The sequence below is a fragment of the Mytilus californianus genome, unplaced genomic scaffold (assembly GCF_021869535.1).
Source record: "Mytilus californianus isolate M0D057914Y unplaced genomic scaffold, xbMytCali1.0.p SCAF_9, whole genome shotgun sequence".
Taxonomy (NCBI): Eukaryota; Metazoa; Mollusca; class Bivalvia; order Mytilida; family Mytilidae; genus Mytilus; species Mytilus californianus.
The window spans coordinates 49,746,349-49,766,128 of NW_026262745.1; the positions used below are offsets into that span (position 1 = coordinate 49,746,349).

The 19,780-nt window shown below is 31.9% G+C and overlaps 1 protein-coding gene across 1 annotated transcript; it reads right to left on the bottom strand.

Moving 5' to 3' along the window:
* Positions 1-343: 343 nt before the first annotated feature.
* LOC127715817 (tudor domain-containing protein 3-like) lies at positions 344-19,746 on the bottom strand. The gene is made up of 13 exons (XM_052221958.1): positions 19,683-19,746; positions 16,849-16,930; positions 15,197-15,262; positions 12,184-12,344; positions 11,596-11,737; positions 10,970-11,075; positions 9,567-9,706; positions 8,654-8,879; positions 6,027-6,155; positions 4,301-5,217; positions 2,983-3,051; positions 1,548-1,649; positions 344-572 (listed from the first exon to the last, which is right to left on the bottom strand). Exons 1-13 carry the CDS (start codon positions 19,712-19,714, stop codon positions 375-377), a joined length of 2,370 nt encoding a protein of 789 aa, XP_052077918.1. The 5' UTR covers positions 19,715-19,746; the 3' UTR covers positions 344-374.
* Positions 19,747-19,780: the final 34 nt, after the last annotated feature.

Sequence of the window (19,780 nt, forward strand, 5' to 3'; positions counted from 1 at the left end):
GAAAAGCTTCCTTGGCCCATTGGGACAGGTGAGCTAAAAATGGAAGTTATTGTATTGTATGACATCACTGATTGGAAGTTGTAGTACAGGCTAGCTCCTCCCCTTAAACATCTTTATGATTTTTACAAGATATTTTATAGGCAAACATGAAACCATGACACAAATGCAAATCAATGGTGACAGCTTCACATCTCATATCTTTCTAAGATGCCTGCTGAGAATCGGTGCAAGACTAAAAGATAAACAAAGCAACCTATTTCAGATCAATAATGTTTAAATGGATAGTTTTACTGCAATCACTTTGGCAGTTTATAGAAGTTGATATAAAAGTAATCTGCTTCAATAAATAATGATAAATTTTATTGAGTATGAATTTAATTATATCGTTGTTTTGGTGGTTGATAATATTGCATGGTTGGTTTGTCATTGTCTGGCTTCTTCCGTCTGAATTCCATGCTCTGTATTTGGCTGGCAGTTGTTGGTTGATTAGCTGGTGGGGGTACGTTATAAGTAAACATCCCAGGTGGTGGCATACTAAAATCTGGTAGTGGTACTGCAGGTACTTTAGTCAGCTGTAAATTAAAATGTGGAATAAATAGTTAATTTTACTTTCACTTTTGAAATTGTAGTATAAAATTGAGAATAGAAATGGGGATTCAATGTGTCAGAGAAAACAACCCGACCAAAGAGCAGAAAAGAGTCCAAGGCCACCAATGAGTGGTCAACACAGCGAGAAAATCCCCCTCCTGGAGGTGGGCTTCAGCTGGGCCCTTAACAAAAATGTTTATACTAGTCTATACTCCTCTGGAACTATTTTTTTAAAAATTTTATATCACTGTTTATTCATGTCTGAACATTGTATTAGTAATTCCTCCAGGCCCACCCTCCCATACCACTTACAAAATAAATGGAGAATGTGTCATTGGACACAGATGATGCCCTGCTTGCATTTAACGTTATTAAGGGAAATAACTTGAGAACTGTAGAAGTGACACCACCCAAATTCCAACTTGATCTGTGTTTTAAGGTAATAAGCATTGTGTATAATTTTCATAACATTTGGTTGAGGCAAACTAAAGTTACAGGATTGAAACCAATTTTGGGACGTATGTACAAGGGTAAAACTTAATGACCCCTTTGCGGCAGGGACATAAAATTTACAGCCATTGTAGTGTCAAAGTAATGTTGTCTTATTCCTATTACTGAGGTGTGCATGCATGAGTGATAATCTTTCAAATACTTTGTAGTGACATTTTAAAATGATTATCTAAAATATACATTTTCCTAGTTATAGCAAAGTCATTCAAAATATTTTCCTTATACACTGAGAGAGAATATTTAAGGAGTGGGAAAGGTAAAAATACAGACATGTTTACTTGAAATTTATTATATAATATAAGAAGGTTTACAGTATTCAAGTCACATATACATATATTGCTATCCAATCCTTTGGATTTATTATCATTCATCTGAAACTAATTGGCATAAATATTTAACAATGATAAAATCATGTTTATTTGACCTTTTATTTATATATAAATACCTACTGGTTTTATATCTGTTAATTTAACTTCTTCATGATTTCCATATTCCAGAAATAAAACAACAGCAAAATTCTGTATGCACTGATGTATCACAGCATGATAATACTGAAATAGAAATACACTTTATATTGCATATAACATATACAGATTGTAAATAAATACACTGGAAAATACATTTGTAACTTCAGTTTGATGATCATGATGATGGATGGTGCTGTTTAAAGTCTAGTGGCAAATAAAATACACATTGAGGACAAGAACATGATAATGGGATATGAATTTAAACCCTACTTTGTATTATGACTGTGGAGCGGTCAATGTAACAGTGCGAACTTTACAAGGCTAATTATGGTAGTTGTTTGTTCTTTTGGAATGTTAAAACAGTTTATCATAGAAAATAAGTTTTGAAAACCTAAATTGTCTGTGAATGAAAGATTGATTAAATTCATTGTTTGCTTGGTTAACATCCAGATGGGTGATGAGGTGATAAAAGATTGATTGATTGGTGTTTAACACCACTTTCAGAATTATTGGCTATTCTATGGCGATCATTTTTTATTAGTGGAGGAAGCCAGAGTGCCCAGAGAGAACCACCAACCTTTTGATGAAAGACAATTTTAGATAAACATAGTTTGATGCTTTTTCATGGTATCAGTGTTGATGGTCCAACTTCTATACTTATAATAGTATCTTTAAGAATCGAATTAGAACTGACAGGTTAAAATAAAATTTGTTAGCAGATTAATAGAATTTTCTTTTAAATAACTAATTCAAATTTGCTTTTATGTATTATAAAAAAACAATATGTACTGTGACCAGTATCAGGAAGTTGAGCTAAATGTTGTCTGACATAAAAACAAAATGGGACAGAAATGTGTTACAGACAACGAACAGATGAAAAACAGTATACTACTCCATTGGAGCAGGAGTATAAATACACGTGTAATATTAAAATTTTTATATTATATAGAAACCGGTAGTCTATTCTACTACAATATTTATCTGTTGTGCTGATTTTAACTAAACAATACAAATTTTGTATTGTATTGTATTGTATTGTATTGTATTTTATTTTGTGTATTGTATTGTATATTGTATATTGTATTGTATTGTATTGTATTGTATTGTATTGTATTTTGTATTTTGTATATTGTATTGTATTGTATTGTATATTGTATTGTATTGTATATTGTATTGTATTGTATAGTATTGTATATTGTATATTGTATTGTATTGTGTTGTATTGTATTGTATTGTATTGTATTGTATTGTATTGTATTGTATTGTATTGTATTGTATTGTATTGTATTGTATTGTATTGTATTGTATTGTATTGTATTGTATTGTATTGTATTGTATTGTATTGTATTGTATTGTATTGCATTGCATTGCATTGTCTGAAAGTTTTTCGTAAAATTGTAAATCTGTTAATACTAACCTGATTATCTTCCCAATATTTGGCCAAACAATGTTCTCCCTCTTTCCAGGTCTTAGTCTCACCTGCAGTCTAGAAAAAGAACAAAATATAGTATACATAAAATTTGTTTATAATAAAAATTCAGTTGTACTCATGCTAAGAGGTGCAAGTATAAAACCAGAATATATACCACCATCAAATTAATATGGATAACAAAAAGTTTCATTGAGTCTTAGAAAAGGGTATAAAATGAAAAAAAAATTCTGTGAAAAATTGTGTATGATTTTTGTACCTCAATGCTACAATACATCTCACTACAATACTATAAATGATATGATTCAATAAAAGATCTGTATGAAGATTTGGTGGCTGTGTGGTCAAGATCAAGTTCAAGGCTCACTAAAAATGTTTGGCAATAATATGTGGTTTCCTGTAGGCATTAGAAAAGAAATTTTTATTTCAAATGTATTCATTCTGCTTGCATGTTTTATTCTTTAAAACAAGTTAAAATTGAGAAATATAGTAATTCATGAGCAAAACACAGAGAAAATTTTGTCTTTCTTTTGTAAAACCATGAAGTTGAATATCACAAAAATGGCACAGTTGATAAAAAAGCTTCCAATAATGTGACATTATTATATAAATAACACATAGCTGAGAGGGTGATCGAGCAGATTGTTACCCCGAGAAAACATTGTCAACTGAGGCGAAGCCAAGGTTGACAATGCTTTTTCGAGGGGTACCAATCTGCTCTATTACCCTCTCAGGTATGTGTTATTTAATTTATTATACTGAATTTCCTATCATCATCCTTTTAGTACCGTTGAATTTTAAATTTAAAGTATTTTACTATGACGTAACGTACATAAAAACATTATGGGTATTAGAAAAATCTACAGAAGTGAAGCAAGATGTTTTATTTTTTATTTTGACAGTCAATGAAAAAGTTCTGAGCCAAAATGTAGAACTTAAGCATTGTCTTTAATTACTTGATGTACGGTAAGTTCAATCAATTGTCCTTTAAATTATCGATTTTTGATTGGTCTGCACAAGAGGGTGACTTTCAAAAAATTGTCTCCCGCTCAGCCATGGGATAGAGTACATTATCTACCTCGTATTAGCCAATCAAAATCTGGCATTTTAACGTGAAGTATAATAAATTTAATTAGCTACCAATGTCAAAACAAGTAATTCCTGATAAATTATGGCAATATGCAAGATAATAAATGCCATGTAGTTTAATTTTTTTTAACCACTCGACAGACGGTGTATAAAGTGTCAACAATTTGGAGAAATATAAATACAAGCCATCAAATAAAACAGCCCTAAGTTAACTTACTGCTTGATACTGTTGTTGTCCATTATTTATGGGTTCTTTTTTCCTGGATTTAAAATCATTAGTTTGTCCTTGATAGGACTGGTTACTGTTTTCTGACTTCCCTTTGTAGTTGGTTTGTGATTTGATATTTTGTTCATCTCTTTTATTACTTGTTGTATAATTACTGTCTCTTTGTTCTGTTCTACTAGAACTATAATCTCCGGGATTTCTTTTTTGAGAGTCTCTGCTTTCATAACTATTTCCATTTGAACTGCGGTTTTCATTTTGGTAACCTCTGTCGTTCAAATTACGACTTTTACTGCTATCTGATCGTCTATCATAATTCTGTTCTCGATCATATCCTTTTTGATTTGGTCGTCTGCTGTCTTGAAAGTTCCTATCACTAGTATTTGACCCTTGCTCTGACCTTTTGTCATAATTTTGTGACCTATCATTTCTTGTTATTTTGTCATTGTTATAATTTTGCCTGTTATTACTAAACTGCCCATCACCTTTACTTTGTTGAAAGTTTCTGTCATTATTAGTCTGTTGTGACCTCTGACCTCTGTCAAACTTATCCTGTTGTTTATTTCGATCATTACCACTCTGACCTCTGTCATATTTATCCTGTTGTTTATTTCGATCGTAACCACTCTGACCTCTGTCATATTTATCCTGTTGTTTACTTCGATCGTACCCACTTCCCGGTCGCTGAGATTTATTGTCAAAGTTAGAGGATTGTTGTGGATTATTTGCGGGACTAGATTTTGGCCGGCTATCAAAGTTTCTCCTATCGTTTTGTGAATTTTGTCTATCGTAGTTAGAGGAATTGTCTTGATATTTGGGTTTATAACCTCTATCACCTTGCCTGCTGCCATCATTTGAGTATTGCATAGATTTTGAAGGCACACTATTGCTGGATTTTGAATCTTTGTTCTCTGTGAAATAAATGAGACACCACTTTATTTCTATTAAATTTTAAACGTAAAATACAAGTTGAAAAATATTGATTTATTTGATGTTTTCTTCCATTTTTTCATCATGGATACTCAGAAGAAGTCTTTCTTCAGATGTTTTGTGTCAAATAATCAGGTAAATATATAATTAAGTGTGCAAACTGATTTTTATAGGCTGAAGAAAAATCTGTAGAGACCAATGAAACGCCCTTGAGGGTACAGTTTTCAAAGGAGCCAGTAAAAATTTAATCAATACATACATTTTTCACTATCTATAAATCTATCAATTTTCAACAGTAGCAATGGGCAGATTGGTTTCATCTGAGCAATATTGATTTCAATACGTAGCAAATATTAGCTTTAAATAAAATTCAAAATTAGCTGACCATTTGGGGAAAAAAAGCGACCACCTTCAAAAGATAGGGTTTAGTAAAACTAAAAAAAAATTCCCAATAACTTTTACTTCTATATCTAACCTACCTATACCTTTAACAATAGTTTGATCTTGGGATCAATGATTTCCCTCTCTAAATCACATTTCTGGATCATAAAGAGCACTTACTACTGAAGGATATATGCAACAACTGAAATGAAGCCATTCTCTACAGTTAAAGATAAAGTGTAAATTTCCAAGATTTGTTCAGGATACTTCATGATTATAATACAAAGCTGTGAAGAGGTAACAGATGGATAAATGATCATCATAACAATATACCCTAGACCCTTGAGCACAGAAATATTAAAGAATCATGCTGTTGATAATGTGTATAAATGTCTTTAATTTAGAGTACCTTTATTTTCTTTACTTTGAACAGGTATCTTATTACTTTTAGCTAAGAAGTCAAACAGGGTAACTGGAGCTGATGGTTTACTGGACAATTCCTCTGAATCTTCATCTTTTTGTCGTCTGCCACGATTTTCTAGAAAATGTATAAACAATGCCCCTTATAACACATTGACTACAAATATGCAGAAATTTTACTATACATGACTGGGATATAATCTACCAGCTTTAAAGCATCATTATATTTATTCATAAATAATCCTAGACAAAAAGTTACTGCAACTCGGTTTGTTTTGTCTTCTCCTGAGCATCTCTTCCAGTCATGTTGCAAAAATATTTTTTTGGTTTAAAAATATTTTACCAAGAACCATTCAATATACAACAAAAACATCTAAAGCTTGAAATGTAAAGATTTAACTATCAAAAAATTAAAGAACCTTAGTGAGCGCGCTCACATACCCCACGTCCTCACATTGTCATTGGAGAAATAAAATACAAAAATGTATGTGTAAGAAAAAAAATTGTATAAGAAAAAAAAATTGAATCATAATTTCCTGTCGATATGCACATCTACATAGTATGTCCTTATTATCTACAAAGTTTCATGAAATTCTGTTGTGTGGTTTCAGAGGAGTTGTGATGACAAACTGTTGCATAGTACATTGAAGCAAATAAGTTCAAAGGGGCGTAACTCCTAGAAAAAAAATTGAACCGTAATTTCCTGTCGATATGCACATCTACATAGTATGTCCTTATTATCTAAAAAGGTTTCATGAAATTCTGTTGTGTGGTATCAGAGGAGTTGCGATGACAAACTGTTGCAGTAGTACATTAAAGTAAATAAGTTCAAAGGGGTGTAACTCCTAGAAAAAAAATTGAATCGCAATTTCCTGTCGATATGCACATCTACATAGTATGTCCTTATTATCTAAAAAGGTTTCGTGAAATTCTGTTGTGTGGTTTGAGAGGAGTTGCGATGACAAGAAACAGGACTGACGGACAGACGGGTCAAAAACATTATACCCTCCGCAACTCGTTGCGTGGGGTATAATTAAGTGTCGTTAAAAAAACCTTTTAAAATCAAGGGCAGATAATTATACTGAATTTGATAAGACATTTGTGTTTTTTAGATTTTTCAAGAAAATAAGGCACATCCAGGCATGCCAGGGCTTCCAATTTTTTTTTTAGCCAGCTGGACATTTTATATATTATCCTGATTTTAATCCCTTAAGACTAAATAAACAAAAGTCAATTATGGTAATCAGTTGCCGAGTTGGCCATCCCAATGATTGACATTAAAAAAAACGATATTAAACTTTCTTTGATTCAAATTCGAAGTTCTGACGTAAACTCTTAAATTGGCAGTGCATGATTCTAAGTGTGCAACATCAGTGCACTTATATCTGCCTTAGACTCTTTATTTGCGCAAAATAACGTTGTCAAAAACTTTACTTTCGTTTTTAAATCTAATACCGGATGTTATCTTGACAATGGTAAAACATGGACCAGAGACGGATACGTAAATTCTGTGTACGTTTGCAAAGCATGAATGAGTGTAAGTAGCTCTTTCTACGTTATTTCTTCAAGAAAATATTCGAAACAAACGTGAGATAAAGGTATCAATGACAATTTAAGCATTTTTTGAAATAAAGATGCATAATAAAATTGCACACCTGCGCACACGTGTACTACATTTTTTTGTAGTTCAAACAGAGACATGTCTCTGGTTCAAACAACGTGGTTATGACGATTTGTTATTTTTCATTTTCACCTTTTTAATTTTTTCATCAAATCATATTTGTAAACGTATTTCTGATAATTTAAATCTTTTTGACTAAATTAACTAGATGCAAACTGCTGAAATGAAAGAAAATAACTTTGAATAGACCGATCAATGTCCGGTTCAAAATAGTTTACCTGTCACCTGAACAGGTAAATTTCAGCTGTTAGACAACTAATTAGCCTTGATTAAAATGAGAATGTATTAGTAGGGGTTGTTTTGATAGTACTTACTTTTATGACCGGAAATGGGTGGCTGTTAAAGGCAAAAGGTTGGGTCAAAAAGATTGCGAATTATGTTAAAATGACCGTCTCTGAAGAAAGCCTTGAAAACTAAAAAGTAGATGACCGTTTCATGCTTTGCCCAGCCGGACTTTTACCGGACATTATACAAATGTCCGGAATATATGACCGTTTTGGAAGCCTTGCATGACCCCCAATTTTTAAATAATATTTCAAAAGTATTTTATAAGAAAAGCAATTCTCTCATTGAATTTTAACTAATTTAATCTTTTAATGTTTCCTCAATAAAGAAAAAATTAAGTTTCCACTATGTAACCCTCATAAAATAACTGTGATTTTGTTAATTTCAATGTATTTTAATGAAAAAATATGGTCCTTGACCCCCAATTTTTATATTGAAATTTTAACAGAAGTTTAAGAAAAATCTATCATCAAACATTTAGACAACCCAGCTACCTTATTAAGAATACAAAAACTAAATGAATTTTCTAGAATCTGAACTTTTTTGCATAATAAAAATCAACTGAATATTGTTCTGTTCAATTATAAAAATAATGTCAAACATATGCAGCTGTGTATTTCGATAGATACAGAAATTTCCTTTAAAATTACCTCTTCTATCTTCCCTAGGTTGTCGCCCTTGAAAATCTCTCCCACCTCTTGTTGATTGACCTTGTCTATCACCACCATATTGGTTCTGCCTAGCTCCGCCCCTTCCTTGTAGGAGATCATTGACAGCTAGTTGGAAGTTCCCATTGTTCTGTTTTAAAGAATTACTGGCCTGATCAGCAGAAAATCCCATCTCCATAATTCTTGCAACATCTTTATCAGAGCCAATCTGAAACGTAAACTTGTTATTAAGATTTCGCTAAAAGAGCATATTTATATACTGTTATTTTCAAATTTACCAATGTGGATTCATGTTGAATGATATTTTCATTGATTCTTGATTTCAAAATTCTGACAAATTCTGCAAAGAAGCCTTATTCTGAACCAAAATTCTTAGCTTAATTTTTTAACATGATATATCTCAATGGTCAAAGTTCACAGGAAGATAGAAATGGCAGATTACTCAGACACATTAGTCTGACTCTGAGCCTACCAGCCTTTGCTCTTTCTCACTAATACCATTTTCTATGCAGAGAAGCATCAGATGCCAATTTTGAAGTCTAAGTTTAACCTGGCTAACACACTGCTACCAAGACAGTCATCACAGTCAGGGTTTTTTAAATAAGGTTTGAATAAAATATCATGCACTCATGATCAAAAACATTCACACAATATATTTCCTAAACTCTTCTTATAATTACATGTAAGCATTAATTCTATAGAAAAAAAATTTAAAAAAACTTTCACAATCGCACTTAAGTTGAGGAATAAATCCGAATTAATCTTGCATTGTTTTTATGCTATGTTTTTTCCAGCTATGACTGAAAAAATGTATCACCCCACTTTAAACTTAAGCTATAAAATAATGAATCAATTTCTTTAACTACTTTTAAATTTTTCAGCCTAAAAAGTTCACCTGTTTTTGTCCACCACCAAATGTTTTAGTTTTTTCTTCCTTAGCCTGCAGAGCTTCAGCAATGGTTGCCTGTCTCTGTTGTTCAAATTCTCCTTCCTCTTTCTTTTCTTCTTTCTTTGTTGCTAAAGACTTAAAATTATCTACAATAATCAAGAAAAAGTCTGTCTTTCTAACTCATGAATAATCAGTGTTAATCAACCTCCCCCACAAAAAAAATATTTGATTAAAAAGTTTCAGCAAAAGGTTCAAATCTATCTCTATTTATTATAGTTCTAAAAATAACAGCGAAATTCAAAATTAAAATGTTACAATGTGGTCATTTAAGAAACAATAACTCCTAAAAAAACAGGTTGAAGATACCAAGGGGACATTCAAAACTTGGGGATTAATAATTGAGAATGGTAGATCAGTATTTGTTGACCATTCTAATATGACACCCTTCAACCACCTTGGGTCCATATCCAGGGAAAAAAAAATATATTGTACAAATGTTAGCTGATCTGCAATGTCATAATTTTTTCAGTCTGTTCTTATTTACTACCATGTTGTAGGTAGAAAACCCTCCTAACATGAAAATTCTACTCTCCTAAAATCTAATGCTTCAGTATTTCAACAAATTGCAAACTTCATTTAACCAGGAAATCTCTTGTTGCAACTCACAACAAAAGCCATAGCTAGCTTAGATTAACAGACAGAAAGAAAAAGTGGTGTTTATGCGCTTCTTTTTAGGAACAAAATAAATTGAGATTATACAGAGAAGAGAAAACTATCTTAACTTAACCGTTAAATGTAAACCAAAAAAACTGTCCAAACTTGAACTCAATAATATAAATATTAAATAAATGGGGAATGTGTCCATGAGACACAGATGATGCCCCCACTTGCATATAACGTTATAAAGGGACATAACTCAAGTACTGTAAAAGTGACGCTACCCAAATTTGTACTTGATCTGAGTTTTGTGGTAATAAGCATTGATTATAAGTTTCATAACATTTGGTTGAGGCAAACTAAAGTTAAAGAACGGAAATGAAATTTCAGCAATTTTTCCATTTGTAAAGGGGCATAACTCTAGAACGGTAAAAGTGATGCCACCAAAATTCAAACTTGATCTGTGTTTTGTGGTAATAAGCATTGTGTATAAGTTTCATAACATTTGGTTGAGGCAAACTAAAGTTAGAGAATGGAAACACATTTTGGGACGTACGTACAGACGGACAAGGGTAAAACTTAATGCCCCCTCCACTACGGCGGGGGCATTAAAAATTGAACATTTTTCAATAATTCAAGATTAGAGGGGTTTTAATTCAATTCCAAAAGAAAACACAAAATTAGCAGTTCATATAAAGGTATGCAAAAGTTAGTTGATCATTTCATAGTTTGCAACAATTCAAGAAAATTACCTTTCTGAGTTGCAGGTTTGACTTCTTGTATTCTATGCCCAAAAGGAACAAATGGAGGGGGCCCTCCTTCTGTCACACCTCTCAGTTTGGACTGTTTGGATAACATCTAAAAAAAAAAATTGCAATTAGATTTCCATATAATAATTGTTCATATTGTTGTTTTACAATAACTATTCCTGCAGTCAGTTTCTATTCGAGCCAAAATTGCAAATACTGTGACTCAATCAATTTTCATAATTAATTTATCAGAGGCATATTAAAACCTTAATTTTGGTGAATTTTGACTTGTCAAAGGGCATTACTCTTTGCCATAGTCAATCTACGTAAAATGTAGTGTTTCTGTGAAGGCATGAACCTTTTCAAATGATAAACATCACAAATTATCTATGCGTCACCACGTCTTTCTACTTGAACTAAAAATCTCTTTCTTTTCTTAAAAAAATCATAATTTGGAAGCAGGCCTTAAACATCAATTTAAAGAACCTTTTTTATTTTTAAAATCAGAATCTATGTCAGTTTTTAGCTATCAAAACAAATTATTACTTTAATGTTATTTATTAGCAAGTACCTGTTTTTTTTCCAACAAATAGCGTCTTCATTAGTTCAATTTACCTAGTTTAACTTACCTTTTTAAGTTCCCAGTTTTCAGCCATTTTCTCAACACGTCCACCAATCAGCTGACAGTTTTTATTATTTAACAACATAATTCCATGCTCTACTGCTACTGTACCCTTCAAAAGTACTTTTGTTCCAGGCGGTATGTTCATTCTGCAAAAATATACATTCCAGATGTTTATAAATGCTGATGAGCTGTTTCTTCTTAAAGAAATAAACTGTCATCATGTATTCTATTGGTATATAAAATATATACATTGCCACTTGATTGGTTGCTATTTTCTCTAGATTGCAGCAAATACTTAAAACAAGTCAAAGATAGAAGAAAAAGTTAATTGGATATAAGTCAATATCTTTAATCTCAGAACAAGACCAATACTGGGTCTGGACCTGCCTCTCTGCATGTAATTTATTGAGGTTGCATGTATACAGAATCATAACTGATCATTCCCTTTCATTGAAGGCAAGAAAACTTAGACGAAAGTTTTTCTTGTACAATGAGTGTTGTAAAATTTCAAACTATCCACTAAATACTTCCAGGAGACAGAATTAAAAAAAAAAAAACATATATGCAATAAAAAATAAAAATTGATAAGTACCCAAACTTATCCAGTTTTTCTGTTTCTACACCATTAGAATTAAGGTGACCATCAGTCAGTGTCAGTTTCAGCAGTCTGGGAGCTCCTTGTGATTCCTCATTGTCTTTAGGGGCTGCTACATTTCTGATCTTTTGTATTTGTAACACCCCTGGACCTTCAACCTGTAAAATTGCAAGTAATACAGCTTATGTAGAATTTGTCTTTTCTGAATTCATACACAATAGACATGGCCACACAAATAAATTTTCCTGAATTTGAATTCTTCATTTTATGAAAACGATCTACACATTAAATACAATCGGAAGGTATTTATAATGGGTTTTGCTATTACAACGTACAGTATAGATATGCAAAAGGTGTGCTTGTGTGCTCATACAACTGGTTTTATCCCAACACATGTTGTGCCTGTACCAAGTAAGGCTATCTGAATCATGTGTTGTTAGTAGTTGTTTGTAGTCTTTTCTTTTGTCTGAAGTTTTGTCAATATTTTTGTTAAGGTGGTACATAACACTACTGTTTAATAAATTGTTATCACAGAGATATGTCTCGCTTTTTTGTAATTTCGATAATGCAAATGTTGAAATTAAAATAGCAACACTTTAAAATGTAAGTTTTGCAAATATTCAAAGTCAATGAACCATGACTGAAGGTACATGGCTAAACAATCTCAATGGAAATGAGATGTACCAATGCTGATACAACTGCACTCCAAATACTATTGACTTATCATAAGCAGTTCCCTTTAAACAAACCTAAACACAAACTAATACATGTAAACTAAGCAAAATCTCAAAGACAATATACCATGACTGAGGGAGTGGGGCCAAATAATCTCCATGGAAATGAGATATGCCAATGCTTATACAACTGCATACCAATTATCATTAACTTACCACTAGTGGTTCCCTATAAACTGACCTAATCACAAACTAATACATGAAACTAAGCAAAAGTTTCAAAGTCTCAATAGACCATAACTGAGGGGGCAGGGCCAAATAATCTCCATGGAAATGAGATGTGCCAATACAAATACAACTGCATACCAAATATCTTTGACTTACCACTAGTGGTTCACCATAAACTAGACCTAATCACAAACTAATACATTGTTGACGCTGCAGCCGTCGCAGCAGCCGCCGATGCCGCCGCCTGAAACAGCATACCTATGTCTCACTTTTTGACTCCGTCAAGCGAGACAAAAATCAGCTGAACATTTTAATCACGTTCTATTGTTAAGGAAATATTAAGCTTCTCAATGATCATAAACTGTTAACACAGAGATATGTCTCACCTATTTGTTACTTTGATAATGCAAACATTGAAATTAAAATAGCAATACTTTAACATGTAAGTTATGCAAATTTCAAAGTCAATGAACCATGACTGAAGGTAATGCAACTGTATACCAAATACCATTGACTTTTCATAAGTCGTTCCCTTTAAACAAACCTAAACACAAACATTAACTTGTAAACTAATAGGTATGGGCTTTGCTCATTGTTGAAGGCTGTACAGTGACCTACAGTTGTTAATTTCTGTGTCATTTGGTCTCTTGTGGAGAGTTGTCTCATTGGCAATCATTCCACATCTTCTTTTTTATAAGTCAATGAACCATAATGAGGGGGTGGGGTTATATAATCTCCATGGAAATGAAACTTGCAAATGTATTGGCATTTGCTAGTTTCATTTCCATGGAGATTATATAACCCCACCCCCTCATTATCATACCATATATCATTGACTTAACATTAGTGGTTCATCTTAAAAAAAAAAGGAACAAAAGATACCAGAGGGATGGTCAAACTCATAGATCGAAACCAAACTGACAACGCCATGGCCAAAAATAAAAAGACAAACAGACAAATAATAGTACAGATGACACAACATAGAAAACTAAAGACTAAGCAACACAAACAGACCTAATCACAAACTAATACATGAAAACTAAGCAAAAAATTCAAAGTCAATAGACCATGACTAAGGAGTAAGGACCAAATATTCTCCAAGGAAATGAGATGTGCTAATGCTTATACACATGCATACCAATTATCATTGATCTAACACTAATACATGAAAACTAAGAAAAAGTTTCAAAGTCAATAGACCATCACTGAGGGGGTGGGGCCAAATAATCTCCATGGTAATGAGATATGCCCATGCTAATACAACTGCATACCAAATATCATTGATCTACCACTAGTGGTTCACCATAAACTAGACCTAATCACAAACTAATACATTGTTGAGGACGCGGCCGCTGACGGAAACAGCATACCTATGTCTCGCTTTTTGACTCTGTCAAGGCGAGACAAAAATTAGTCTTTGTCAAACTGCTATATATCCAATGAAATTTTTCAGATAAAGTGTGTGGTTCAAGTTTTTTGAAATTTTTATATTTTTGTCAAAGGGTCAAAGTGAATATTTTGTCAAAATTTTATGAAAATTAAATGAGTCAAATTAATTTTAATCAAGGTGTTTGGTACCAACTTAATTCCTGTTTTCTTTTTATGTATTATCTAGTAACAATTGCAACTTGTTTAAATAGTTCACAACAAAATTTATTCTGAGTTCAACCGATAAAGGAACAATTTATTTCACATATATATTTTATGGTTTTACTATTGTGATATTTTGCATGTAAAAAATGTTTAAACTATAAAATCATTTGTTATAAATAGCGTAATTAAACCAACAGAAATAATTTCATTCCATTATTTGCCAATGTCAAAATTATAAAAACACAACTACTCTATAATTAGAAATAATAGAATTTATGATCATATATATATATATGGAATTTGATATGTTACCATGAAAATAGATTTCTTTCTAAAGACATATTAAAAAAGATAATCTCATTTATTAGAAAAATGAAAATGATAAAATCATTTGTATGTGATTTATGTCATGTATGTACATGTAGCCAATTTACAATGTATATTTTGTGTGTGATAAAAAAAAGTGTATATATTTTTAAGATGTATTACGGTAAATGGGCTTCCATATTACTTACATATTCACAGCTGACTTTATTAACATCATCTGGTAACCATTTCCTCCCTATTTCTTTGAAATCAGTCTGGAAAGAGAAAAAAACGCCAGTAACAAGGAGCAAATAATGTACAATAAACAATACCAATATAGACTTAATTTTTTTTTTAAATCTTAAATTAATGTTCTGTATCTGAAAATTGGGCAATGTAGTGTAATTTACTAAACATATTTTATTAAAGAATTCGTTTAGTATAGCTACAAGAGTATATGAATACGAAATATACAAATAAATCTAAAATTGAGATAAGGAAACAAGAGCAGTGCTCTTTTATAAATCCATCTCTCTTGGGCAGTGTAAGCAACAGGAATCAAATATTTCCATTTTACTTTGCTGGACACTCTAAAAGTCTGCCCCCTAAGTCCAACAGGTCCGACGATTAGCTGCATCTCTGCCTTATGCCATTGTCCTTTTTATTTCCCCTTCACTTATTTCTCAAATGTCTACATATTTGTTTTTAATATGCAATTTAAAAATTTAAAACTAAAGTTACATATGCTAAAATACATGTCCTAAATGAATATCAGACTCACTTTGCTGCTTATGGATGTTAACAGCTGACATTTTCACCTATTTAAACATGTTAAAATGGATTGTAACCCTTCTGAATTTAATTTTCTTGGCAATGATTAAGAAAATTTGCCTCATAAACCCATCTATATGTAAATATATATTTTTTAAATGATTTTAAAACACAATTCTGAGGAAAATAGTTTCAAATTTTGTTGTTTTTAAGTATATTTGTTTCAAAACAGTCATGACATAGGAACATTAATTTCTTCCCATACATTTACTATAAATAATATTATTCCCATCTAAAATACAAACAAACATGCGTGTAGATGTACTTGAAAATCAAGCCATAGAGACCTATCTATATTTTTTAATATTTCTGATATAGTGTAAATTTTCTATTGAAAAGACTTTATATTTGAAAATGATGCAGTTTTGAATTTCAGCAAAGATTTGTTGTTAAGTTGTAATGATACAAGAAAGCACAATAATCTAGTTGTATCTTCTTTATCAAAATTGTTTCCTTTTTATAAACCTTCTACCTATTATCAAAGTGAAAAACAACATTAAAAGCTGTGTATAAGTATCATTGATATACATAATGGTCTTTGTCAGCTTTACATACAATTCCTCGAGCACTGGAGATTGTCGGTTTGATCCATGGCCAGATCAAACCAAAGACTTGGCATTTTCTTCTTCTCCTCATGCTGCATATGAAGTACATTTTTTTGTAAGAGCAAAGACAGGTTGAATCAAAGTCAGAATAATACGTCCAGGTAGGGAAAATTGTCAACCTGCAGTCTGTTACCTTGAGAACTAGCATTTTAACATCTGTGTCTGTCTAGTACAAGGCAGGGTCCATATTTACTTCACATAAACATCTTCTCGTCCTGATATTAAATAGCCATCCAACATCATCATCCATGGTATTGCTGAGAGTTGCATCTTTTCTACATGCATATCCTTTTTTCTGAGGTATACTTCATACCCAATAGTTTAATGATTTCAAATGTCTAACCATGAGTTCTTAAAAACATTTGTGGAGACTATCCTACAGAATCAAAATCTGATTTTAATCTTCACTGATCTGGAGTACTTACATCTTTAGCAATTTCAATAATCTTTTCATCTTTCCTAGAGTTTTCACCAACACACTGTTCAATACCCTCTGTACTTAAATGCCTAAAAATAAATTTGAAATACTTTTTTAAATTATTCTGTAAATTAAATAATTGTTATTGATAATCTTGTTATTTAAGCTGTTTAACATGTACAGTGCAGTCCGGTGCAGGGCTTCCAAAATATATTTGTGCCAGCCGGACATTTTTTGTCCGATCCTGATTTTAATCCCTTAAGATTAAGTAACAAAAGGAGATCATGGTAATCAGTTGGGCATCATATAAACAATGATTGACATAAAAATGATATTAAACTTGAATTTTGATACAAATTTGATGTACTGACGTAAGTTGTTAAACTGACAATGCATCAATCGAAGTGTGCAACATTAGCGTACTAATATCTGCCTTGGAACCTTTATTTGTGCAAAATTACGTTGTCAAAAACTTAACTTTCTGAATTCATTTTAAGAAGGCACATTTTCTTATACTGGATGTTGACTTGACAATGGTTATACACTGACCGATGACGGAAACGTAAAATCTGTGTACGTTTACAAAGCACGATTGAGTTCAAGTAGCTCTTTCCACATTATTTCTTCAAGAAAATACTTGAAATGAACGTTAGATAAAGGTATCAATGATAATTTTAGCATTTTTGAAGAATTTGGATGCATAATTAAATCTCACACCTGCGCACATGCGCAAGCATGTCCTAGTTCAAACAACGTGGTTCTGACGATTTTTCGCTTAAAACCTTTATCATGTTTATAACTACCTTTTAAATTTTTCATCAAATCTTATTTATATGTGTATTTTTGATAATCTAAATCTTTTTGACTAAATTAATTAGATGGAAAACGCTGAAATTTATGAAAGTTACTTTAAACAGACCGATCAATATCCTGCACATACTATAGTTTACCTGTCACCTGAACAGGTAAATTTCAACTGTCAGACAACTAATTAACCTTGATTGTAATGAGAAGGTATTAAAGTAGGGTTTGTTTTGATAGTACCTTGAATATTCACCACTGATGATGTCACTTATATTACAGGAAATGTGTCCGTTTAAGGCAAAAGGTCAGGTCAAAAAGATCGCAATAACTTCATTTTTTTTCTTAATTATGTTAAAATGCCAAACCCTCATTAAATGTCCGTTTCAGGTTCCACACAACAAGTCATAATCATAACTTATCCGACAAGTCCGGACAATACAACGGTTTTGGAAGCCCTGGTCTAGTGTATCAAACCACCTAAGACTTTTGGCTTCACTTTGGTAAACTCATAAATCCAATAATCGGTTAATATCGCATAAACAAATTCATGACATACTTTAATTTCATGAAATCTTATTAATGTATGGATTCACCCTTAGATTTTGTTGATGTGTGTCCAAAATTAGGGAAACCCCTGTTTTCACAGCTCTTCAAATGACCGGTAACTTCATGCATGCCTTCTAAAAATAGTTAATTTTAAATAAAGGAAAGATTTTATACTACAAAATATAGTTCAGTTTGAACCAAACAAACTGCCAAGGATGTGGAGCAAAATCTAAGTTATTTTGATAAAATCTGACTTAAAATGAAATCAATTTTATCTAATAGTGATGTAATTTTTTTTATGAAAATGGTTAAATATGGTTTATCATGGGATTGCAATTATAAATTTATGCTTGAACTTATCAATTCTTATCTTTTCTGATCCTTCGGAAGACTAAAACAATTAAAAGTACAATTCTACTTGTGTTACATTGCGGATATGATGAAATCAGGGAATGCGTGATACCCACAGGGGATTCCACTGTACATGCTGTATGTGCTTCAAATGTCTTTGAAAAAAAAATACTAGTGAACAAAGAAAAATTTACGAAAATAAACAATGTTTGACAAGCGATTTGAAAAGAATATGTTGCTTTTAATGCAATAATAGTTCAAATTGAAACATTAACTAAAGGCAATTTTCATCACGTTCTAATGAAGTAACAAACTTATTTTGCCAAAAAACAGAATGTTTTGATATACATGATATATATACCCTCTCGATAACAAGTACCGGAAGTGAAAGAAAATACAATACTTCATAAAAAGTTGTTTTATTTGAAATAACATACGACCAATCTGTATAGTCAATGCTTTCACCATGTTCACCTCTTCTAAAGGAATAAATCATTTATGTCTTTGTATTTCTTTACTTATAAATGAAAAATTGCTGTTTCATCGACTTTGGCAGTCGGGTAAAATGTAGTGACGGATAGGATAGTAACTACTTCGCCCCAGTCGCCTGCTAGCGTGAGTCCTGTGTATTCGTAACAATTGTAAAATGGTGCATAAATGACTTAGTTTCACATATACACATGCATTAGTTCAATAATTTCATATGACTTCAAGTTTAAACAAGCATCTGAATGAATGAAGAATATGTGCATGCCTGTCTTGAGGTTGAATGCTACCAGAGAGGGGCTGAGGAGGAATTTTAAATAGAAGCATGATGCATGTTGGGTGTCAATAGATTCAGGCCATATTCTTGACGGCGTTCTTGACCATAAAACCAACATTAATCTATAAAATTGGGACACAAAAAATCTTCTAGTGGCAGTGTGAGAAGTAAATCTGAACTCTTATCTCTGTCAGTGTCAGACTTTAAAATTCCAGGACAGGACAACTGTCAGAATGAGTTACACTAAATAGTTTTAATTGAATGAAATTTTGTATAAGTAATAATGCACACGTTTAACATTTTATGCACAATCTTAAAACTTTACAACTATCGTATGAATGTGAGATATAGCCTTATATAATTGATTTTCTTCTAACCATCCTTTGGCATCCAATGTGGCACCTGCCATTTTCCAACCTCCTTGATTTTAAAACAGCAATTTTGATTGGCCAATTTGGAAATATTGGAAAATCCC

What these genes read in the sequence shown, in the direction of transcription:
- LOC127715817 (XM_052221958.1), bottom strand. Translation starts at nt 19,714, where the DNA reads ATGGCAGGTGCCACATTGGATGCCAAAGGATG. An exon ending in ACATTGGATGCCAAAGGATG is followed by an intron (nt 16,931 to 19,682) that starts GTTAGAAGAAAA and finishes ATTTATTTTTAG; the next exon opens with GCATTTAAGTACAGAGGGTA. An exon ending in AATATTGGGAAGATAATCAG is followed by an intron (nt 1,650 to 2,982) that starts GTTAGTATTAAC and finishes TTTCTATTTCAG; the next exon opens with TATTATCATGCTGTGATACA.